The sequence below is a fragment of the Camelina sativa genome, chromosome 12, assembly GCF_030686135.1.
Source record: "Camelina sativa cultivar CO46 ecotype springtype chromosome 12, ASM3068613v1".
Lineage (NCBI taxonomy): Eukaryota > Viridiplantae > Streptophyta > Magnoliopsida > Brassicales > Brassicaceae > Camelina > Camelina sativa.
This window is the reverse complement of record NC_141891.1, coordinates 21773745-21793176: the sequence shown is the minus strand read 5'-3', so window position 1 is coordinate 21793176 and position 19432 is coordinate 21773745. Positions and strand designations below refer to the sequence as shown.

At 38.4% G+C, this 19432-nt stretch overlaps 1 protein-coding gene and 3 pseudogenes across 2 annotated transcripts; all 4 read right to left on the bottom strand.

The window, feature by feature from the left end:
• Positions 1–3502: 3502 nt before the first annotated feature.
• LOC104733740 (xyloglucan endotransglucosylase/hydrolase protein 2-like) lies at positions 3503–4914 on the bottom strand (annotated as a pseudogene). Its single transcript, XR_015575613.1, has 4 exons — positions 4719–4914; positions 4289–4389; positions 3989–4182; positions 3503–3899 (listed from the first exon to the last, which is right to left on the bottom strand). The product of XR_015575613.1 is annotated as a xyloglucan endotransglucosylase/hydrolase protein 2-like (transcript).
• Positions 4915–6466: 1552 nt separating this feature from the next.
• Positions 6467–9482, bottom strand: LOC147930880 (uncharacterized; annotated as a pseudogene).
• A 1-nt stretch (position 9483) lies between these two features.
• LOC147930879 (uncharacterized) lies at positions 9484–13429 on the bottom strand. Its single transcript, XM_087477074.1, has 8 exons — positions 13398–13429; positions 11621–13306; positions 10930–11555; positions 10558–10842; positions 10341–10458; positions 9786–10266; positions 9626–9744; positions 9484–9492 (listed from the first exon to the last, which is right to left on the bottom strand). Exons 2-8 carry the CDS (start codon positions 11747–11749, stop codon positions 9484–9486), a joined length of 1767 nt encoding a protein of 588 aa, XP_087333200.1. The 5' UTR covers positions 11750–13306; positions 13398–13429.
• Positions 12067–19324, bottom strand: LOC147930878 (uncharacterized; annotated as a pseudogene).
• Between the last annotated feature and the right edge of the window lie 108 nt (positions 19325–19432).

Genomic DNA, 19432 nt, shown 5'->3' with positions numbered 1-19432 from the left:
ACGGTCATGCATCATATCCTTTTCCCCCATGAGCCCCTTTCTCCCACATCTCCCACTAGGAACGTCATTCCCTCTACATTTATAACGCCCGTGTCTCAAAAATAATGAAATATTGGAGTTTGTATCGGGAATTGAAGTGTGATCGATTTAATTCATTTAGGTTTATTAAGTTGGTTAATTTATTGATTAAACCATTGGTTTAATTAATTATTGGTCTAACCAAATTTGTGGTTGGTTTGACTCTAATTCTCTCAGTTTAGGGCCAATTTTGGGAAGCCCTAAGTGAGATTATAAGGGCTTAGACGCCTCTCCTTCTTAATTTTGGGTTGGTACTCTACGTTTCGTGAAAGATAGAAAGAACGTGAGAGAGAAAGAGAGAGGGACGTGGTGTGGTGTGAAGGAGATTAAGGAAAAAACATAATCATCAAGGTTTGGGAGAAAAAAGATTCCACATAGTAAATTGTACCCAAAGGTAATAAAACTTGGTGGACTTATACCTAAGCCTTGTATCTAGATTCTCCTTTTTGAGGATTTGAATTTGAGTTAATATTCTAGGAGATAGCTGTTGTTTAGTGGAACGTTTCTTCTCAGACGCGAACTAAGACCAGTGGAGATTGAAAGTGGGATCATGGTCCCGTCTTTTACTTGATCAGCAAGAGATTTTGTGGGATGCTCTGTCATGCCTATGGATAGCTTTCCATTGGATGGATTTGACAGTTAACGGGTGTTTTTGGATTGTTGTTGACGTGAGGAGAGTATCTCCTGGTTGTCTTTTGTTGTTTGAATGACCTTGTTAAGGTGAAGGCATGACCATGAGCCTATCTAAGCGATTGAGATTGTGTGACTTGTTTTGTTGTGATGATGTGTAGTGATGATGAATGTCTTATTGGACGTTATGCTTATTGGGTGGTTTGTTAATGTTTTATTTGTGGTTGTTATCTCGATTCCTTATATGTATAGCTCGTAGATGGAAAGATCGCCTCACTTAGTATTTCTAGTAATATTCACGTATCTCATTGTGCTTGTGGTGCAGGTAATGTACATGTGGAATCATGGCAATGAGGAGGAGGATTATCTGGGGTCTCGTTTGTTGCGTTATAGTTATGTTATTCTTGTTGGAACCTGGTTAAATGCTTGCTAGGTTGATGGTTTTGTTAGTCTGACATATATCTCCGTTGTGCATATTGATAGTTGGTTTATGTTAATTAGAGTTGGATATGTTGGTTTGTTGTTGGTTTATTGTTTGGGTTATACTTAAATATTATTAGGTATTTAATTATTTTATTATTATTTAAAACGGGTCAGGTTGTTTCAGTTGGAGTGGACATGGGGCACACTAAGAAAGTGGTAGTCGGAGTGTTACAAGTGGTATCAGAGCCAAACCTACACGAATATGGATTCGGGAAGACTCATACCGTCAGGTGGTGACGGTCTTGGTGTGCAACGAGGGCGTTGCGATATGTTAGTAGGGCTGAATTATGACACCCCTGTTTCAGGGACATGCGGAGAGGTTTAAAAGTATTGATTTTGTCATCTATGCCATCAAAGTGCACTTATCTTTTAGGTCAAGGATCCTGAGAGAAATCCAAAGTTAAGCGTGTTTATGCTGGAGTAGTTTCAGGATCGATGATATTCTAGGAAGTGGTTGTGGGAACTATGTGAGTGAAGACAAAACACAGGAAAAGATAATGTGGTGATTTGTAGAGATAGTAAACAAGTCTTTAAAGCCTCCCGAGCATAACAAACCGGCCGTCGGATATGGGTAGGCTCATAAGCCAAGAGTAGATGTGGGTCCCACAAAGAGGTGGGCCCATGGACTGGAAGTGGACAGGGGGCCCACTAAGAGAGTTGGCGGTTGGGGCATTACAAGTGGTATCAGAGCCAAATCCAGATGAGTGTGGAGTCGGCATGACTCACACTATCAAGGGGTGAGGGTCTTGGTGCGCAACGTCCTGTTTGTGGGGGTGAATTGTGACACCCCAAATTCATGGACATGCGGAGAGGTTTAAAAGAATTGATTTGGGCATCTATGTCACCAAAATGAAATTATCTTTTCGGTCAATGGTCCTCAGAGAACTCCAAAGTTAAGCGTACTTATGATGGAGTAGTTTCAGGATGGATGGATGGATGGATGATCGTTCTTGAAGTTGTTGTCGGAACTGTACGAGTGAAATACGGAAAAATATAATGTGGTAATTTGTAGTGAAAGTAAACAAGTCTTTAAAGCCTCTCAAACGTAACAAACCGGCCAATAGATATAGATGAGGTCAGAATTAGACGTGGAGCCTACTAAAAATGGTTGGCCTATGGACTGAAAGTTGATATGATGCCCACTAGACAAGGTGATGGTCGGAGCGTAGTACTCGACCAAAAAGCGAGGGCAACAACGAGAATGAGACCGGTAGATAAACACCCGCGCCTAGTTACACCACCTTCTGAACCAAAGATCTTCGTTGATGTTAATTAAAGACGAGACAACAATTCCGCCAAAGCCAAAGTATTTAATTAAAGGTTGGTTTACTTGTTACTTACTAGTTACTACTAAACCTTGTTTTGTTTATTTAGGATTTGGTTGCTACTTATTACTAAACCTTGTTTTGCTTAGCGAGAGCCGTCCGATCATAAAAAAATATTTTAATCACCCAAGAGGCAAGGACATAAATGGGCTCAAAATAGGCATATCACATACCGTATCTAGAAGGCCGTTTACTCCGAAATTTAGACAAAAATGGGATTGTGATGCTAGGATCGTGGGTTGAAACAGGTGATATTTTAGTAGGTAGATTAACGTGATATGGATAAAATGTAGTTTAATTGTCTTTTTCTTCAAAAAAATAATAAATCATTTGAAAAAAATAAAAATTAACTTTTTTACATCAACGCTTTCTCATTCTCTGAGAAATAGAAAAGACTGGAAAAAAAGATTGAAAGATTTTCCTAACCGTGCAAGGCAAATTAGACATGTAACCCTTTTTCGTATCTTTGATCACCCATCAGTTGAATTACCGAGAGTTGGTTCTGGACCTACTTATCAATCCATCAAGTGAGGCTAGATGAAATTGACCAGAAAGACTCGTGCTTGATTAAGTTCATTCTGGTCTAATAACCCTTAAGAATCTCCATGAGAGATAATCTCCAAATCAACTTAAGACAACACACATGAAACACTAAATGGACAAAGTTACAAAATGCATAACTAGAATCGTACCATTCTCTTATGAGCTGAGCTGATGTGGCATTAATATATGAAGAAAGTTAGTCAATTTTTCATATATATAATTTTACGAGAACTTTCTCGAATCAGTTCATACAGTTAACAATTATTGAGTTAGTCTGCTGTTCAGCTACTCATCTTATAACATTCCAGACTTCCAGTCATACCCATTATTGATTGATTATATCTTTTGTTATTGACTAATAAGAGAACTTGGAAATATATATAAGATATCAAATATGTTATTTGAGTATATTATTTGCCTTTGATAAAAATGTATTTTTACTCTCATTTATTCAATCGACATTCAGTAGGAGGGACAGGATATCTAGGCCGATCAGAACAGTAATCATATTTCATGTACTTTGCTCTCACATCCTCCATTGCCTTCTGTTCGTTTGCGCTTAACCTATTATACGTCCTATTGTTCCACCAGTACCTTGTCGAACCACAAACTTTCCTATTATTACTCTGACCATCTAGGCGACAGCCATGTTCGGGGAAGCCTTGGAACTGGGCCTTAAAAGGAGCATATGCCCAATTAATCTTGTCCTTACCACCGTTTGTCGCCCATTCTTCACCATTCCAAAGACTAGCCACTAGTTGCATGGGCTTTGATGGATAGTTCACGCCAAATCTTCTGTTATTCTTGAACACTCTTATTGGAATTTTCTCGACGTAAAACCTGTTAACAAACCATCCAAAAAGATTTACTTAGATAAGCGAAGATTTTGCATAAAGAGAAAGGAAGGAGAAGAAAAGAAAAAAACTTACACAATATGATACGGATTCCAAAGAATCCCATAAGTGTGGAAACTTGTGGTAGGATCGAACCAAAGAACAAACTTTTGTTCTCTATTTCCTTGTCCATTGGTAAACACATTTGTTTGGATTCCTATCGGTTTCCCTTCTCTATTCCCCAAGAACTCAAAGTCGACCTCATCGTGGGTGTTTCCTTTTTAAGTCAACTGTAACCAATACATGAACATATATATATTTAAAAAAAAAAAAAAAAAAGCAAATTCACAATGTTGAAACTCCAAATTTATCGTAGAGAGAAAAATGTGAACGTACATAGAAAGCAGTGACAACACCGGCAGAATCTCTTGGAGGCAATTTGATTCTCATTTGAAAGAATCCTGATCCGTAATGGCTTTTAGACTCAAAGCCAGAACCTATTAATTAGTATTGTAGGTTGTGACAAACTTTTAATTTCGATGTTTTGTATACATTTCAATATTTTATATCATATATGTATATATATATATATATGTATCTTGTATCTTTTTGTATTAACAATACTCACTATACAGGTTTGAATTTAGGTGGTGACATATATTAAAAAAAACAGTCATTACCACAATTTAAAAACCAATAACATGGTCATTTGGGTTCTAATATTTTGCAAAAATAAACAAAAATATATACGGAAATGACTTCAGTACACACATAAACCATTAAAACATGACTTCGTATTTGGAAAGTAAAATGAAAGGAAATGAACCTGAAGACTGATCCATGGAAAGCTCAACTTCTTTCCCTTGGTTGAGTTTTAAGACATGATTTTGTCCCCACGTTACGACGTAGTTCTTATCAAAATCTATACCTCCACGACCACGAGCCCTAGCATTAGCCGTAAACATCAAGAAGAGTACCGAAACGAATTCAAATATTAAAAACATATATTCTATCCTATTCATTTTTAAATGTCAGCTTGAGTTATCTATTATCTCAGGGAGTAAAGAGCCCTCTATTTATATTCGTTTGTCAAGAATTTGAGGCTTAACAGTTTAGGTAATTTCATGTTTTGTGTAGATAAATGAAAATGGACGTACTTGATTATCTATAATTCAAAGTCATACATGCTTGTTTACACTTACATTTGAACCAAAATTCTGGTCAACAAAATGTTTATTTTTACTATTTGGTTATAGATATGTTATCAAAATGAAAAACTCTTACCTATAATGACATATCATTAAAAAGGACATACAGTTTATATGATATTTGTCCATAAACTATCAGTAGATTTTTTATTTTGGTCAACATTCTAAATGATAAGACTCAATTCTATAACTATTTGGTCAACATATATATAGTTATGGAAAGGAAAAAAAATGGTGACAAGTTTAATTACACACTATAAAATAAAATAAAATTGAGTAAATTGGTCAACATTCTTAGATATTAGTTTTAATTTTATAACTATTTGGGGGGACTATTAAAAAATAATATACTCCCTGTGTTCCAGTATATAAGATCTTTTAGCCTTTTTTATTTTTTCTATATTATAAAAAAAATCAAGTTTCTATGAATTTTTTAATATTAATTTAAAATTTTTTGACTATTTAAATTCTGCAGTATTTTCTATTGGTTTAATAATGTGAAATGAGTAAACATTTATTGTTTCTTAATCTTTGTGCTTTTAGCCAAAAATCTTATACTCCCTCTGTATCACAATAGATGATGTTTTATGATTTTTACATGAATTAAGAAAAACATTTAATGTTTAGCAATAAGTGTATTATTTATTTATAATAACATATTTTATAATTATTAATCAATAGTATTTCATTAAATTTTTAAATTTTCATTTAATGATTTTTGAAATTTACAATTTTTAAGCATTAATTGATAAAAGTATACAGAAAATCATTCTTTGTGATACAAGAAAAAATACTAGAAAATCATTCTTTTTGATACAGAGTGAGTATAATGGAACAGAGAGAGTATAAAAGAAGCTATCATATATTAAATTCATTAGTTTATAGCTTTGTTTTTAATGTGACTTAATTTAGAAATGTTAATAATGAACAAACATTTTGTACGCTTTTATATCATTTAGGCCTATAAGTTTCTTCTGTCAGCACTAAAACAAATATGTACATTGTTAGCACGAGAGAAACGCTATAATATGTAATTCATAGCTCTTTTACAAATGCTATGTTAGGCCACTGTTATTGTAGGTACCTCACATATGATAGCGCATAATTTGTATGCTATGGTATATACCATAGCAGTACAGAAATGCTATGTTATCCCGCTTTTCAAATTTTTAAAGATAATATTATAAGTCATTATACACGCTATGTTAGGTGATTCTACCATAACGTTAGTTAAACGGTTTAATTCAGTTTTCATAAGCAATATCTTTATGCTATAATATATTCTGTTATAGCAGGATTCTAGATGCGATTATAAGTGTTTTGAGAACATTGTTTTCGTGTTATTTTGAAAGTGATCCGAAACCTGTATTAATATTAAATCCCTAATTCACCATTTCACAATCAAACATATTACATAGTACATAACACAAGTTTAAAATCCATAAGGAACAAGACAAGTCTGAAAATAAAAAGCAAATCCATAAGATAGATTGTAAGTCTAAAGTAGGAGACAGTAAACCTCATGGTTTACATGATGATCACTTTGTCCTCTGGCCATGCAATGAATGTGCCAAGGGCATCTTCCATCATCTCGATTTCTTCTGATGGCCTCCAAACTGCTGCATCGCTTACCTTGACAATATCTACCCACACTTTAACTGCATTAGAACCCAAACAAACAAAGTGAACTTTTTGGTCTGGATCGTTTGTTGTCCATCGTCCTTCAGCAACAACCAGCTTTTCCGGTAATATCCATCAGTCTGCACTTCTTATTTTCCTTTGAGACAACTTCATTGATACGCTGCAATGCCAATAATATAAGCCAACCAACAATCATATGACTTGACAGAAACTACTTCATAAAATATTGAAAACATTTACCTGAGATTCCTGTGAATGCGGTAGAGTTTTCTTAGTTGGAGAGCCTGGACCTGTTGCATCCTCAATAGGACATGTTGCTGCAGATTTTGCCCCTGCTGTTGATGTAGAACTTGATGGTATATTAGTTGATGGAGGATTATGTATAGGAGAACTCTCGCCATTCTGACGAACAACTTTATGGGCAGGCCATGCTACATAAGTCATCAAACAGTCCTCCAGGTATGTTGTGTCCATTGTAGGCCTCCATATGAACGTGTCAGGTTGACATACTGAATCCACGAATACTTTAACAGCTTTTGGCCCAATAGAAAGACATTAAGTAATGCAGATGGTTCTTGTGTGTGACAACGACCCTCAGCAACAATCAATTCATCCGTAGACAAATCCAGTAGTTGACATTTGTTCAGCAAACTTCCATGTAGGCCCTGTCATACACAATCAGTAAAACACAATTCAAATTAGAATATAGTAAAGGAGAAGAAATTGTCTGGAAAGGACAATAAATTTTACCCTCGGCACAATGTCTTCTATTTGGATCTCTTTATCCAATAGAACACATTTATCTGCAGGCCATGCAATCATCTGTCCAACAGCTTCCGCAATAGTAAACATTTTAATTGCAGGTATCCAGAGGAAAGCATCTGGTTTCAAAGCAGATTCAACCAACACTTTCAGATCCGTAGGGCCTAGACGAGAGTCATTCACTATGTCATCAGGATCAGAAGAAAGAATACGCCCCTCAGCAATATTCTCATCAGTGTTAGACCAATCGACCAACACACACCTAGGGCGTGATTTTTTGTTTACACTCTACAAATGTTGAAGTTGAAAATAAACATAAGTTAGAAATTTAAATAAGCTTGAAGGAATAACTGATAATATATAATAAGAATAAGGAATCACTTACTCTTGGAGCTGAGTTTTCACCAATTTCAGGCTCTAGTCCCTGTAATTTAAGAAAGCAATGTCAAATTCCATTTAATAAATTAGCAAGTTAATGAATACTTTGAGAATTGTCAATGTAATTAACTAACCTGCTTCTTTAAATCCATAATTTCATTTTGCAACTGATTGACCTGCTTTACTAATTGAACTTGCTTCTCTTGCATGTCAGCCATACATTTGTTCTTAATTTGGAAACAAGCTAATTTGGTCTTACTCATGCCTCTACCCATTGCCCTCAGTATACCAGGATTGTCAGGTCCCAAAAGCTGGTTGAGATGATCTACATCTGGATTTGTTGTACTTATTGGACCATCAGCACCAACCAGTTCAGCTGCCTTTTTCTGCATAAGAGGAAATACACAACATTTAATGGGTAACAAAATAACTAAGCCACATGCCAATTTGGAACTTACAATCTTTTCTGCGGCATTCGTATTAACTGGTGTACCATCCTTTTTGGTACGCGACTTAACCCAAACCTTTAGCCTTGTCACTTCAGATGGATCCTCGCTTTCAACTTTCTGTGAAAAAGCAACACATCAATTATCAAGGTAGATATTACCAGATCAAATAACGTAGATGGTAGTATGCTTACCATTTCTTCCGTTAGTCTGACCATTCCTTTGCGACTAGTAGTGTGAGGGATCTGTTTCTTCCTCCTTTCTTTAGCCGTGTCACTCACAACCTAACATTTAAACATGTTATTAACCATCACTCAAATATTAAACTTACCTAATTTAAAGACAATACCTTAAAGGCTTGGCTTGTTTTTGTTTTCACAAATTTACGCCAGTCGAGAGGAGAAATGTTCATTGGTCTCAGATTCATCCTCTGCTGGTTATTCTTAGCCTCATTAAGCTGCCTGACAATGCGTGACTTGTATGCCCTCCACAGATTTCCCATCTGCTTCAGCACAGCAATCCTTTGAAACTCTTCATCAAGCTCAAATCTTGCCTGCACTCAGTTACCATTAACATGTAATTATTAAAATTAGCATGTTCTAAATAAACAAAAGCATATTTTAATGAAATTGTTACCTGTATAGATTTCCAGAGAACTGTTTTCATATCTTCACTAACTTGCTTCCAATTATTAATTTTGATGTGAACGTGTTCCCCTGCCAATGCACCAGCATAGGATGCAAGCTTAATTGACCCTGGACCATAAGGCTCTCCCATGAGGGTGTAGTCAACGCTTACTCGAACCGTTGGATCCTTGGCGATGTTTTTCATCTTTGTGGGTCCTCTCTGTCTCTTACGCTTGGCAGGACGTTCATTGGCATCATCCAATTCAATCTCACCTACATGCTCTTCCTCATTTAGCTGCTGATCTGCTACAATCGGGGGCTCCAAAGGGCTGCTGGGCTGCTGAACTGCTACAGTCGAGGGCTCTTCTTGCATGCTGGGCTGCTGAGCTGCTACAGTTGGGGGCTCCTCATGGCTGCTTGGCTGCTGAGCTACTACAGTCGGGGGCTCCACAGTACAAATAAATTCTGCATCATCATCTGCTACCTTCTTCTTCTTTTTTTGTGCACCCTTTTTCTTTGGTCGACCCATATTAATTCACCTACATCAAAGAAGAAACGAGTTAGATCATATTGATGCTAAACATATATCAATAAAAATTCACACAATGAGTTAACAAATATAAACAAAAATCATGAGCAAGAGGAGACACAAATTAAACATGTAATCACTACATTTGAGACATATATGCCTTCACAATCAGTTCTAGCATATTCAGTTTCATCCAGCTCAACATCCATATCAACATCTACTGGCAACGGACCAATATCTACAGGTCCATCTTGATCATCTTCTTTACTATATGTCCGTGAAGAACTTCTCATAACAACATGCCAATTTGATGAATAGAAGAACTTCTCATAACAACATGCCAATTTGATGAATCATCTTCCCTTGAATAAAAGATTTGCTTTGCTTGAGAAGCTAGTATACATGGATCCCTCAAAAAACTGACTTGGCTTTGATTCAAGTAAACAAGTGTGAACCCATCTTCAATCTTAACTCTGTTACCTCTTACTGCCCATTGACACCGGAATATGGGAACATAGAACACATTATAATCAAGTAATATTATGTCAATTACTCTCCCATAGTAAGATACCAGATCAACTACTTGGGACGTATCTTTAGCACTAGACCTACACATAGCCGTTGCCTCATAATAAATCCCACTATTCTGATTTTTCCTTTCAAGTGAGCTTGTGTGAAAACGTAGCCCATTCACTATGTAGCCAGTGTAAGACCTTGCAGTACACCTTGGACCATATGCCAGCCATTTAATTATATCCTCATGATTATTTGAAGCCATAGGTATCTACCAAATTAAAAACAATAAGAGTCAGTCACTTATAGACAGCTAAACCATACTCAATCTTACAAACAATTTACGAAATTACTTGTCTGTTCTTTTAACCAAGAAGCAAAATACTTAGCATGCATAGTCCATAACAGTGATGCATCATGTTTACACCTTGGATTTATGTCTTGGAGATGTTGCAGGTGCATGCTTGCAAAAGGAGAAATACAAATATAAATAGTCAGGTTGATATACATGTACAATGCATAAGGATCCAAGGCAGCCATATTTTGAATATAGAGAACTTACTCTACATAAGGATCCAAGGCAGCCATATTTTGAATGACAGCAAGATGGGCAATGTTCTTCTCCATTTCAGTCAGATTAATTGTAGTTCCTGCAGATAAGGGACGACCTTCTAGTATTGAGCTGTTATCATAATTTGTATTCCTATCAAGTTTTTCTTCTACACTTGTTGTCTTTTTCAGAAAATCACTACAGAACTGCATACATTCTTCTGTCATATATGACTCAGCTATACAACCCTCTGGTCTTGCAGGGTTTCGAACAAAGTCTTTCAGAACTTTCATATATCTGCAAATACAAAGAAATACAGATTAGCAACAAAATAGAAAATCACTACAAATACAATCTAAATATAATAGTAGAGAGCAAATATACCTTTCAAATGGATACATCCATCTAAAATGGACTGGTCCTCCTAGTCGAGCTTCCCTTCCTAGATGTGAAGTCAAGTGTACCATGATATCAAAGAAGGTGGGAGGGAAAAACCTTTCAAACATACAAAGAGTTTCCACGATTTCAGCTTCCATTACTGAAATCACCTCTATATCAATAACTCTCTGACACAAATGGTTGAAGAATGCGCATAAGCGCAAGATTGCTGTCCTCGGACCATTTGGTAATAACCCTCTGAGTGCAACCGGTAGTAGTTGCTGCATCAACACGTGATAGTCGTGGGATTTGAGCCCTGTCACCTTACAGTCTTCTAATGACACACCCCTTGATATATTAGAACAGTACCCGTCTGGACCTTTAAGGTCAAATAGACGTTTGCAAAAAAAATTCTTCTCTTGCTTGGACAGAAACCAAGGTGCTGCGGGAAGGTAGGTTCTCTTTCCTCGGATGGTAGGATGCAAGTCCTTTCTTATACCCATATCTTCCAAATCTTTACGAGCATTGAGACCATCCTTAGATTTACCACAATGCAACAATGTAGAGACAATGCTTGCAGCCACATTTTTCTCTACATGCATTACATCCAAATTATGCCTTACCGGAACATCCTACACAACACAATTACAGTTCTTAAAAATCCCAACTTAATTAATCAATAAATTAATAAACATACCTTCCAATAAGCCAGTTTGAAAAAAAATGATCTTTTTTTCCATCTTGACAACTCCTCATGGTCTACTTCTACTTCCTCATCTTCCTCAGATTCACTGGATATATCGTCATCATCATAGACTGATTCCATACAGTCAGATTTTTCCTCTTCCTCCCAGATTCTTTCACATTTCCAAACTCGTTTTTGAATTTTTTTAGATTCTGGGATATCTCACGACCTGTTAAAATTCTTCCCTTCCTCCCATGTTTAGCTTTTCCATCAAACCAAGTCTTCTTCTCCCTATAACTATGTGTTGGTGCCAAACCCTTTCTGTGACACATATACACATGCTTTCTGCTGAACTTCAACCACTTACTATCTGTGTTTTTAACACAAATGGGACAGCCCATTTTCCCTTTTACTTTGCAACCAGCGAGGTTTCCATAAGCAGAAAAATCACTAATAGTTCAGAGAAGCATTGCCCTTAGAGTAAAAGTAGTTCTACTGGAGGCGTCATATGTTAACTCTCCCTCCTTCCATAGATGGTTTAAATCGTCAATAAGAGGCTCCAAGTAGACATCAATGCTGTTGCCAGGTTGTTGTGGACCAGGAATCAGCAAGGTTAGCATTGTGTTCTCCTTCTTCATACATAAGTGAGGAGGCAAATTATAGTTCACTAACAGAACAGGCCAACAACTATACTTAGTATTCTGCATGTTGAACGGATTAAAGCCATCAGTGGATAGTCCAAGCCGTAAGTTCCTCTCTTCGGCTGCAAATGAAGGATACTTGTCATTCGTCTTATCCCATGTAACAGAATCCACAGGATGCCGGAGGTTGCCATCACTGCTCTTGTTACTAAAATTCCACCTTAAATCCTTGGCCATTTGCTCAGACCTGAACATTCTCTTCAGCCTTGGGAATATTGGAAAGTACCGTAATACTTTCTGTGGGACACCTTTCTTTACTTCACTAGTGTGCGTATTTATCTTCCACCGTGAAGCATTGCATTTGGGACAATTGTCTAGCTTCTTGTACTTCTTTCTAAATAGACAGCAGTCATTGACACATGCATGAATCTTTTTATACCCCATATCAAAGCTTTTCAGAAATTTTTTAACATCATAAAATGATGTGTGAGGCACATTATCCTCATGCAACATCTTTGGCAATGTCTCCAGCAGTTCATTGAAACTCTTGTCAGACCAGCCATTATGTGTCTTAAGCCTGAACAAAGACACAATAGCCGATAGTTTGTTGTGGTTTGAACAACTCTGATATAATGGCATACTAGCATCTGCAAGCTTTGCAAGGAACTCATCTTCTCTCTTGTCCTCACCCTCTGCAATCTCAACTAAATCACCATCTGCAATCTTACCTGAGTCATCACCCTTACCCTTACTCGCCAACTCTTTGTCAGAATATTCAGCTGCTTTATACAACTCAATAACTTCCTCATTCCACTGATTTAGTTTGCTGTCACCATCGACCACTAAGTTCACGTCTCCATGATGATACCAATCGTTTTGCAGCTTGTAAGCCTCATCCATCCCCCTAGTTACAAGATGATCAACCACGTCACTCCCTGATTTGCGTTCTACATTACGACAGTCTTTGCAGGGACATATCATCAGATCAATGTCCCCTAACGCCGCAGTCACATCCCGTACAAATTTCCAAGCGCCTCTCTCATAACCAGGATCGGCTCTTCAATGAATAAGAAATAGGACAGAATAAATAACTAGGGAAAGTATCCAAACCCCAGCTTAAACCTAACCCATATAAATTAATTCCTTACCTGCATAGATGCACCCATGCCTTGTCCAACATTATATATGTTCTAAGCTTAATTAAAACCTTATCACAACATTTCAAAGCAAAGCAACATTAAAAAAACCAAACAATTACAGCCACAAAAACAAAACAATTACAGTCACAAAACAATTACACTCAATCGCAAAACAATTACAGTCAATCACATACGCTAATATCATCTCTAGTGAACAACAAAACTATTACAGCCACAAACAATTACAGTCGTAAAACAAGAAAAAAAAAACAGAACAACAACAAATAAAATTTGGTCGAAAGGGACTAACCTGCACTGTTGAGTACAACAAAAGCGAGCTTCAATTCGATAAGCAACCACAAACACTTGACAAATAGCAAAACATACAATTAGATATGCATGTTATGATAAGCTTTAGAAACTTGAAAATACTTAAAATCACTACTTTGAATCAAATCCCTAATTCTCATAATCCAAAATTTGAAACAAACCCCTAATTTTCTTAATCCGAAATTTGAATCAAATCCCTAATTCTCATAATTCAAAATTTGAAACAAACCCATAATTTTCATAATCCGAAGTTTGAATCAAATCCCTAATTTGAAAATTTTATAAATCCCTAATTTGAACAAATCCCTAATTTGAAAATTTCATAAATCCCTAATTTGAAAATCTCATAAACCCTACAATCGATAATTTCAATCCTTGAGAGTAAGAAGAAAGAAGAAAATTAGAGTAAAGAAGAAAGACATGCCTTCGATTCGAGCTCACAGACGGCTGGAGAATGTGTCGGCGGAGGAGCGAATAGAAGAGACGGTGGAGAATGTGTCGGCGGCGGATTCATCGATAAAATAAAAGAGAATCTCAGAGAATCTCAGAGAAAATAGAGGAGAGTGTGTTGTTTTGATGTTTTGTTCGATTGTTAGGTTTAGCTCAAGAGTGTGTTATTTTTGCTGTTTTGTTCGAGTGTTAGTTGTTTTCTTCTAAGAGTTAAGCGGTTAAGTGAAATAATTGGGCTCAAGGTTGGCGGACTAAGAGTTTTCACATTCCCATTTAAGAATTTTATATCATAGCATTTATATTGAACTATTACAAAGTTACCAAAAAAAATAATCATCTTTTATAGCAGTTTATGAAAATATGCTATCTTCTACTGCTATGCAGCTTTTAATTAATTATATCATACGTACAGTTTTATTTTATTGTAGTTTAAAATCGGTTTTGTGAGGTAACTATGGGCAAATATTATAATTTGATAGCTAGTGCACGAATATAATATATTCGCCGAGTATAAGATCAATTGTTTTTTTTTTTGTATGAATGTTAAAATTTTATTCACCAAAAAAAGACAGTGGTCCAATATAGTTTACTGCTCAAAACATTTTATGTAATTAGCTAAAGCATTTAAAAAAACTTAGAACATGATTAAATGGGATGGGTTTGAAACCAATATTGAAGGCCACCTTCATAGCCGGGAGTGGTTACCAGAGTGGGCATGCGATTGCGGACGGTCTTGGCAATGAGCTTGATGAGAGTGATAGGAGGAGTGGGAACCTCGCCATGTTGTCGAGCATTACGCTCCCGCCAAAGGGTATGCAGAGCGGCCTGAAAGACATACCGGAGAACAAATAGGTGGAGCCGTGGAGCGGACGAGTCGAGAAGCAGCGGGATCAAATCTACCCAGTTCGTGGTAAAATGAACACCAAGTAACCTTGAGCCAGCGCAGACCAGATTTGAGATGAGTACATGCAGGAGAAGAACAGATGATCCCGTGTTTCCTCCTGTCCCTGACAAAGCATACAGGACCCGTTTGCCGTAGCGTTCCATTGAACCAACTTGTCACCCGTAGAGAGCCGGTTTTTGAGTGCAAGCCAAGAGATAAAAGAATACTTAGGAGTTGAATGGGGAAACCAAACACCTGCATACCAGTCGCAAGCAGGGTTCGGCTCCCTTATCAGAATCCAAGTATCGCGTGAGAGAAATTTACTCTTGAAAGAGCCATTCTTTTGTTTCCAGAGAGCTCGATCATAACCCGTTGATTGCACTGAAACACGAAGGGAGTCGAGTACATCTTCAAGTTGGTTCACAATGTCTACACGGTGTCGACGTCTTCGGTGCGAAAGCGCCTCTGCCACTGTACTATGCTGCGGGACTCCCATATCAATACTTCCACGGTGCCCAAGTAGCCCAAATAACTGACCAAGCGGGCTCCAAACATCAAACCAGAAGGAGGTACCATGGCCTGTTGTCACTTCTTTCTTATGTAAGCTTGCAGCAAGTGCTCGATATTTGAGGATCTTCCTCCACATCCAAGAACCCCCGACGCTTTTCTCATTAACTGACCAGAGAGAACCAGTTCTAATCAAGTTCCGCCTAATCCAGTTTACCCAAAGAGAGTTGTCAGCTGACACTAGTCGCCAAATAAGCTTCAAAATGCACACGGTATTAGTGTCACGCAAACGACTAAGTCCCAAGTCACCCTCAGACTGCGGTGTACACACATCAAGCCAAGATACCTTAGCCTTGCTCGAACTTAGGTCCGGTCCAGACCACAGGAAAGCTGAGAAGAGGTTATCAAGCTCCTGAAGACACTTTTTGGCAGAAGGAAAGCAGAGAGCCAGAAGTTGGTAAGACTTGAAAGCACTGATTTTATTAACTGCAGTCTGACCGCAAAAGACAAGAAATGGCCCGTCCAAGATGTAATGCGTAAGCGGATACGCTCAATGAGTGGTAAATAATCGGAGTGTGTCATAGAGCGGGTGAGGAGGGGCAGGCCTAAGTACCGCACAGGGAGAGAGCCAACTGTAAAGGGAAAGTGTCGGAGAATATCTTGTTGATGTTGCGGAGTAGAACCAGCCATAAAAATGGTAGACTTTTCCAAGCTAATTTTGAGACCAGAGATGACTGCAAACTTGTCAAAAACGGCTAAAACTGCTTCAACAGAGCGTGAGCTTCCATCAGAGAAAACAAGAATATCATCGGCGAAACAGAGATGAGTAAGACTCAGAGTTTGGAAACGAGGATGGTAGCCAATGTTTTGATCCGCTGCAGCCTTATCAAGCATGAGAGATAAGACATTCATATAAATGACAAAAAGGTATGGAGACAGCGAACAACTTTGTCTCAATCCTCTCGTACTTTGGAAATAACCCGCTAGTTCTCCATTTACTTGTACAGAGAATGAGGCCGTACCTGTGCAGAGCTCTATCCAGTGAATGAATTCAGTAGGGAGATTAATTGCCTTGAGAATGTTTATTAGAAATGGTCATTGTACTGAGTCAAACGCCTTGGATATATCAATCTTCATCATACACTGAGGAGAAATAGTTTCCTTGTGATAATCTTTGACCAACTCTGATGCTAGCAAGAGATTTTCCATCATTAGTCTGTCCTTGATGAAAGCTGACTGATTTGGAGCAATGAAAGACGGTAAAATAACCTTAAGCCGATTAGCAAGAATCTTGGAAATCACCTTGTATAAGACATTACAGCATGAAATAGGACGGTAGTCCTTCATTTCCTTGGAATCAGTTTTCTTAGATATAAGGGCCAGAATAGTCGAGTTGACCCCTTTAGGGAGGAAACCTTTGAGGAACAAAGACTGAACGGCAATGACAAAATCTGGACCCAAGATCGGCCATGTGTGCTTAAAAAACTCAACCGTATAACCGTCCGGACCGGGTGCTTTACTCACCGGCATCTTGAACAGGGTTTGATGAATCTCCTCAGCCGAGACCACCTTCAGTAAACCCTCGTGTTCTGCATTAGAGCAGCGAAAAATCACCAGTTCTGCTAGATGGTTCACACTCGTACCCTCATAATCCGGTGGCGTATGCCTGAGAAATTCCTCAAAGAAACGCACAGCCTCTGGTTTAAGCTCTGGCTGTGTTTTGACAATGGAACCATCACCACATAGTATCTCACGGATTGCATTATGACATTGACGAGACTTGACAGCATTGTGAAAAAACTTGTTATTCTTATCACCCACCTGTAACTAATGCAACTTAGATCGTTGCTTTAGAAAACTCTCCTCCAAATCCGAAACAAGATCCCATCTCTGGAATGCCTGCTTTTCATCCTCCTCCACTGCAACCGTTGGGTTAGCAAGTGTAGTGAGCTGACACTCACAAAGGGTTTTGTGAGCATCCTCTACTTGCTCTGATAATTTACTTAGCTTTTGGCGACCTAAGGACCGGATAAGTGGCTTGAGTGCCTTTAACTTCTTTGAAAATAGAAACATTGCAGATGTAGAATGATATAGACTGCTTGTGCTGTCCCAAAAAGACTGCATCGTGGGAATAAACTCCGGAAATGACAGAATAGTATTTGAGAACTTAAAAGGTCCTCTTGGCTTACCGAGTTGAGTCCCCACCGAGAATCTACATCTTAGATGGTCAGAGCATCCCCCAGAGTCAAAAACGCCATAGGCATCCACAAAAGTCGACACCAAGCTTCATTAACCAAAATACGATCCAATTTTTTACAAACAAGACCCTCATCCCTCTTATTCTCCCATGTGAACAAAGGACCATGAGAATGCATATCCACTAGAGCACAATGGCGAACAACATTTTGAAAATCTCTCATGCCAGACATGACAGAAGGATTTTGTTCATAATTTGAGTGCTCCTCTCCATCAAGGATTTCATTAAAATCTCCTGCGATCATCCAGGTTTTATTCGCAAAGAGAGGAGAATCAAAATGAGCTTTGAGATCCTCCCAGAGCTCCTTTCTAGCGTCAGAGAGATTGTATGCGTAAACAAAAGATACAAAAAACTCCATGGTATTCCCAGGTAGTAAGACTGAACAGGTGACAACCTGACCACTTTTGAAAACTGGGGTTACTCGTACATCATCCTTCCACACTACCCAAATCCTACCTAGAGGATTAAACTCATAATTTGTCATTGATGACCAGCCACGGAACACAGAAGAAATGATCCGAGGGGCCTTTTCTTCCTGGACACGCGTTTCAAGTAAACATTCAAACTGCAGTGACTCTGTTTGCACCCAGTCACGACCAATAGAATGCTTTTTTGATTTTTTAAAACCACGCATGTTCCAGAAGAAACCAGACATCAGCGACGTGTACGGGAGGTCTTCTTGCTTGATATGCCAGAAGGAAAACCCCTAGCTTGCTGAGAAGAAGACTCCGAAGATGTCTTTTGTTGTTTCGATTGTCGCGGAAGAGAAGCTCGAATCCTTGCGTCCTCCACAGAAACCTGCTTAACAGGAACAGGAGCTGTCCCTGTAAGACCCACACCAATATTCAAGCTCGCAGGAACAACCGAAGCCACTGCTGAAATTGCTGTCTCAGACTCACCAACATCTTTTGTATCCCCCAGAACAGAGAATCTTGAAGAGCCGACTAAAGTGCCTTGACCTTCAGCAAACAGAGTACGAACCTTGTCAGCACTCTTACATCCCTTTCCTAGAGATACAACAGACCAACCCGCAGCAGCATCCTCCTGAGGTGGAGTGTTTTGATTCGTTCCTATGGGAGCAAGAGAAACAGACTGCACAACCAGAACCTGAGGACTGACCTCTGTCTCTTGAACCTTTTTTGGAGAAGCTATCTCCCCTTCTTCAAGCATAGCTTCAGAGACCTTTTTTGGTGATATTGGAGCAGTCATACAAACATCACTAACATGCCCCCACATCTGGACACAAGAGCATCGCGGAGGAAGCCAATGATACTGAAACTCAACAGTTACATCCTCCTCTTTTGACATTTGAAATTGAAACGTGGCTGGTAAGGTTTTCGTTAGATTGACTTCCACAAACACCTTGGCCACATCAAACTTACTGCAAAGCTCAGTGTCCGGATGCAGTCTAATTAGAGTACCAATTAGACTAGTTAAGAAGCCGAGACCCTTCCACGAAAACAGAGAGTGGGGAACGTTTTTCAATGTTACCCACAAGGGCATCGAGGAAATCACTGGCTGTGCGTCTTCTGGAAGGGGAGACCACTTAGCCAGCATCATGGGAACACCCGCGATATTCCACATGCCCCTATGCAAAACTTGCAGCCTCGTAGTCTC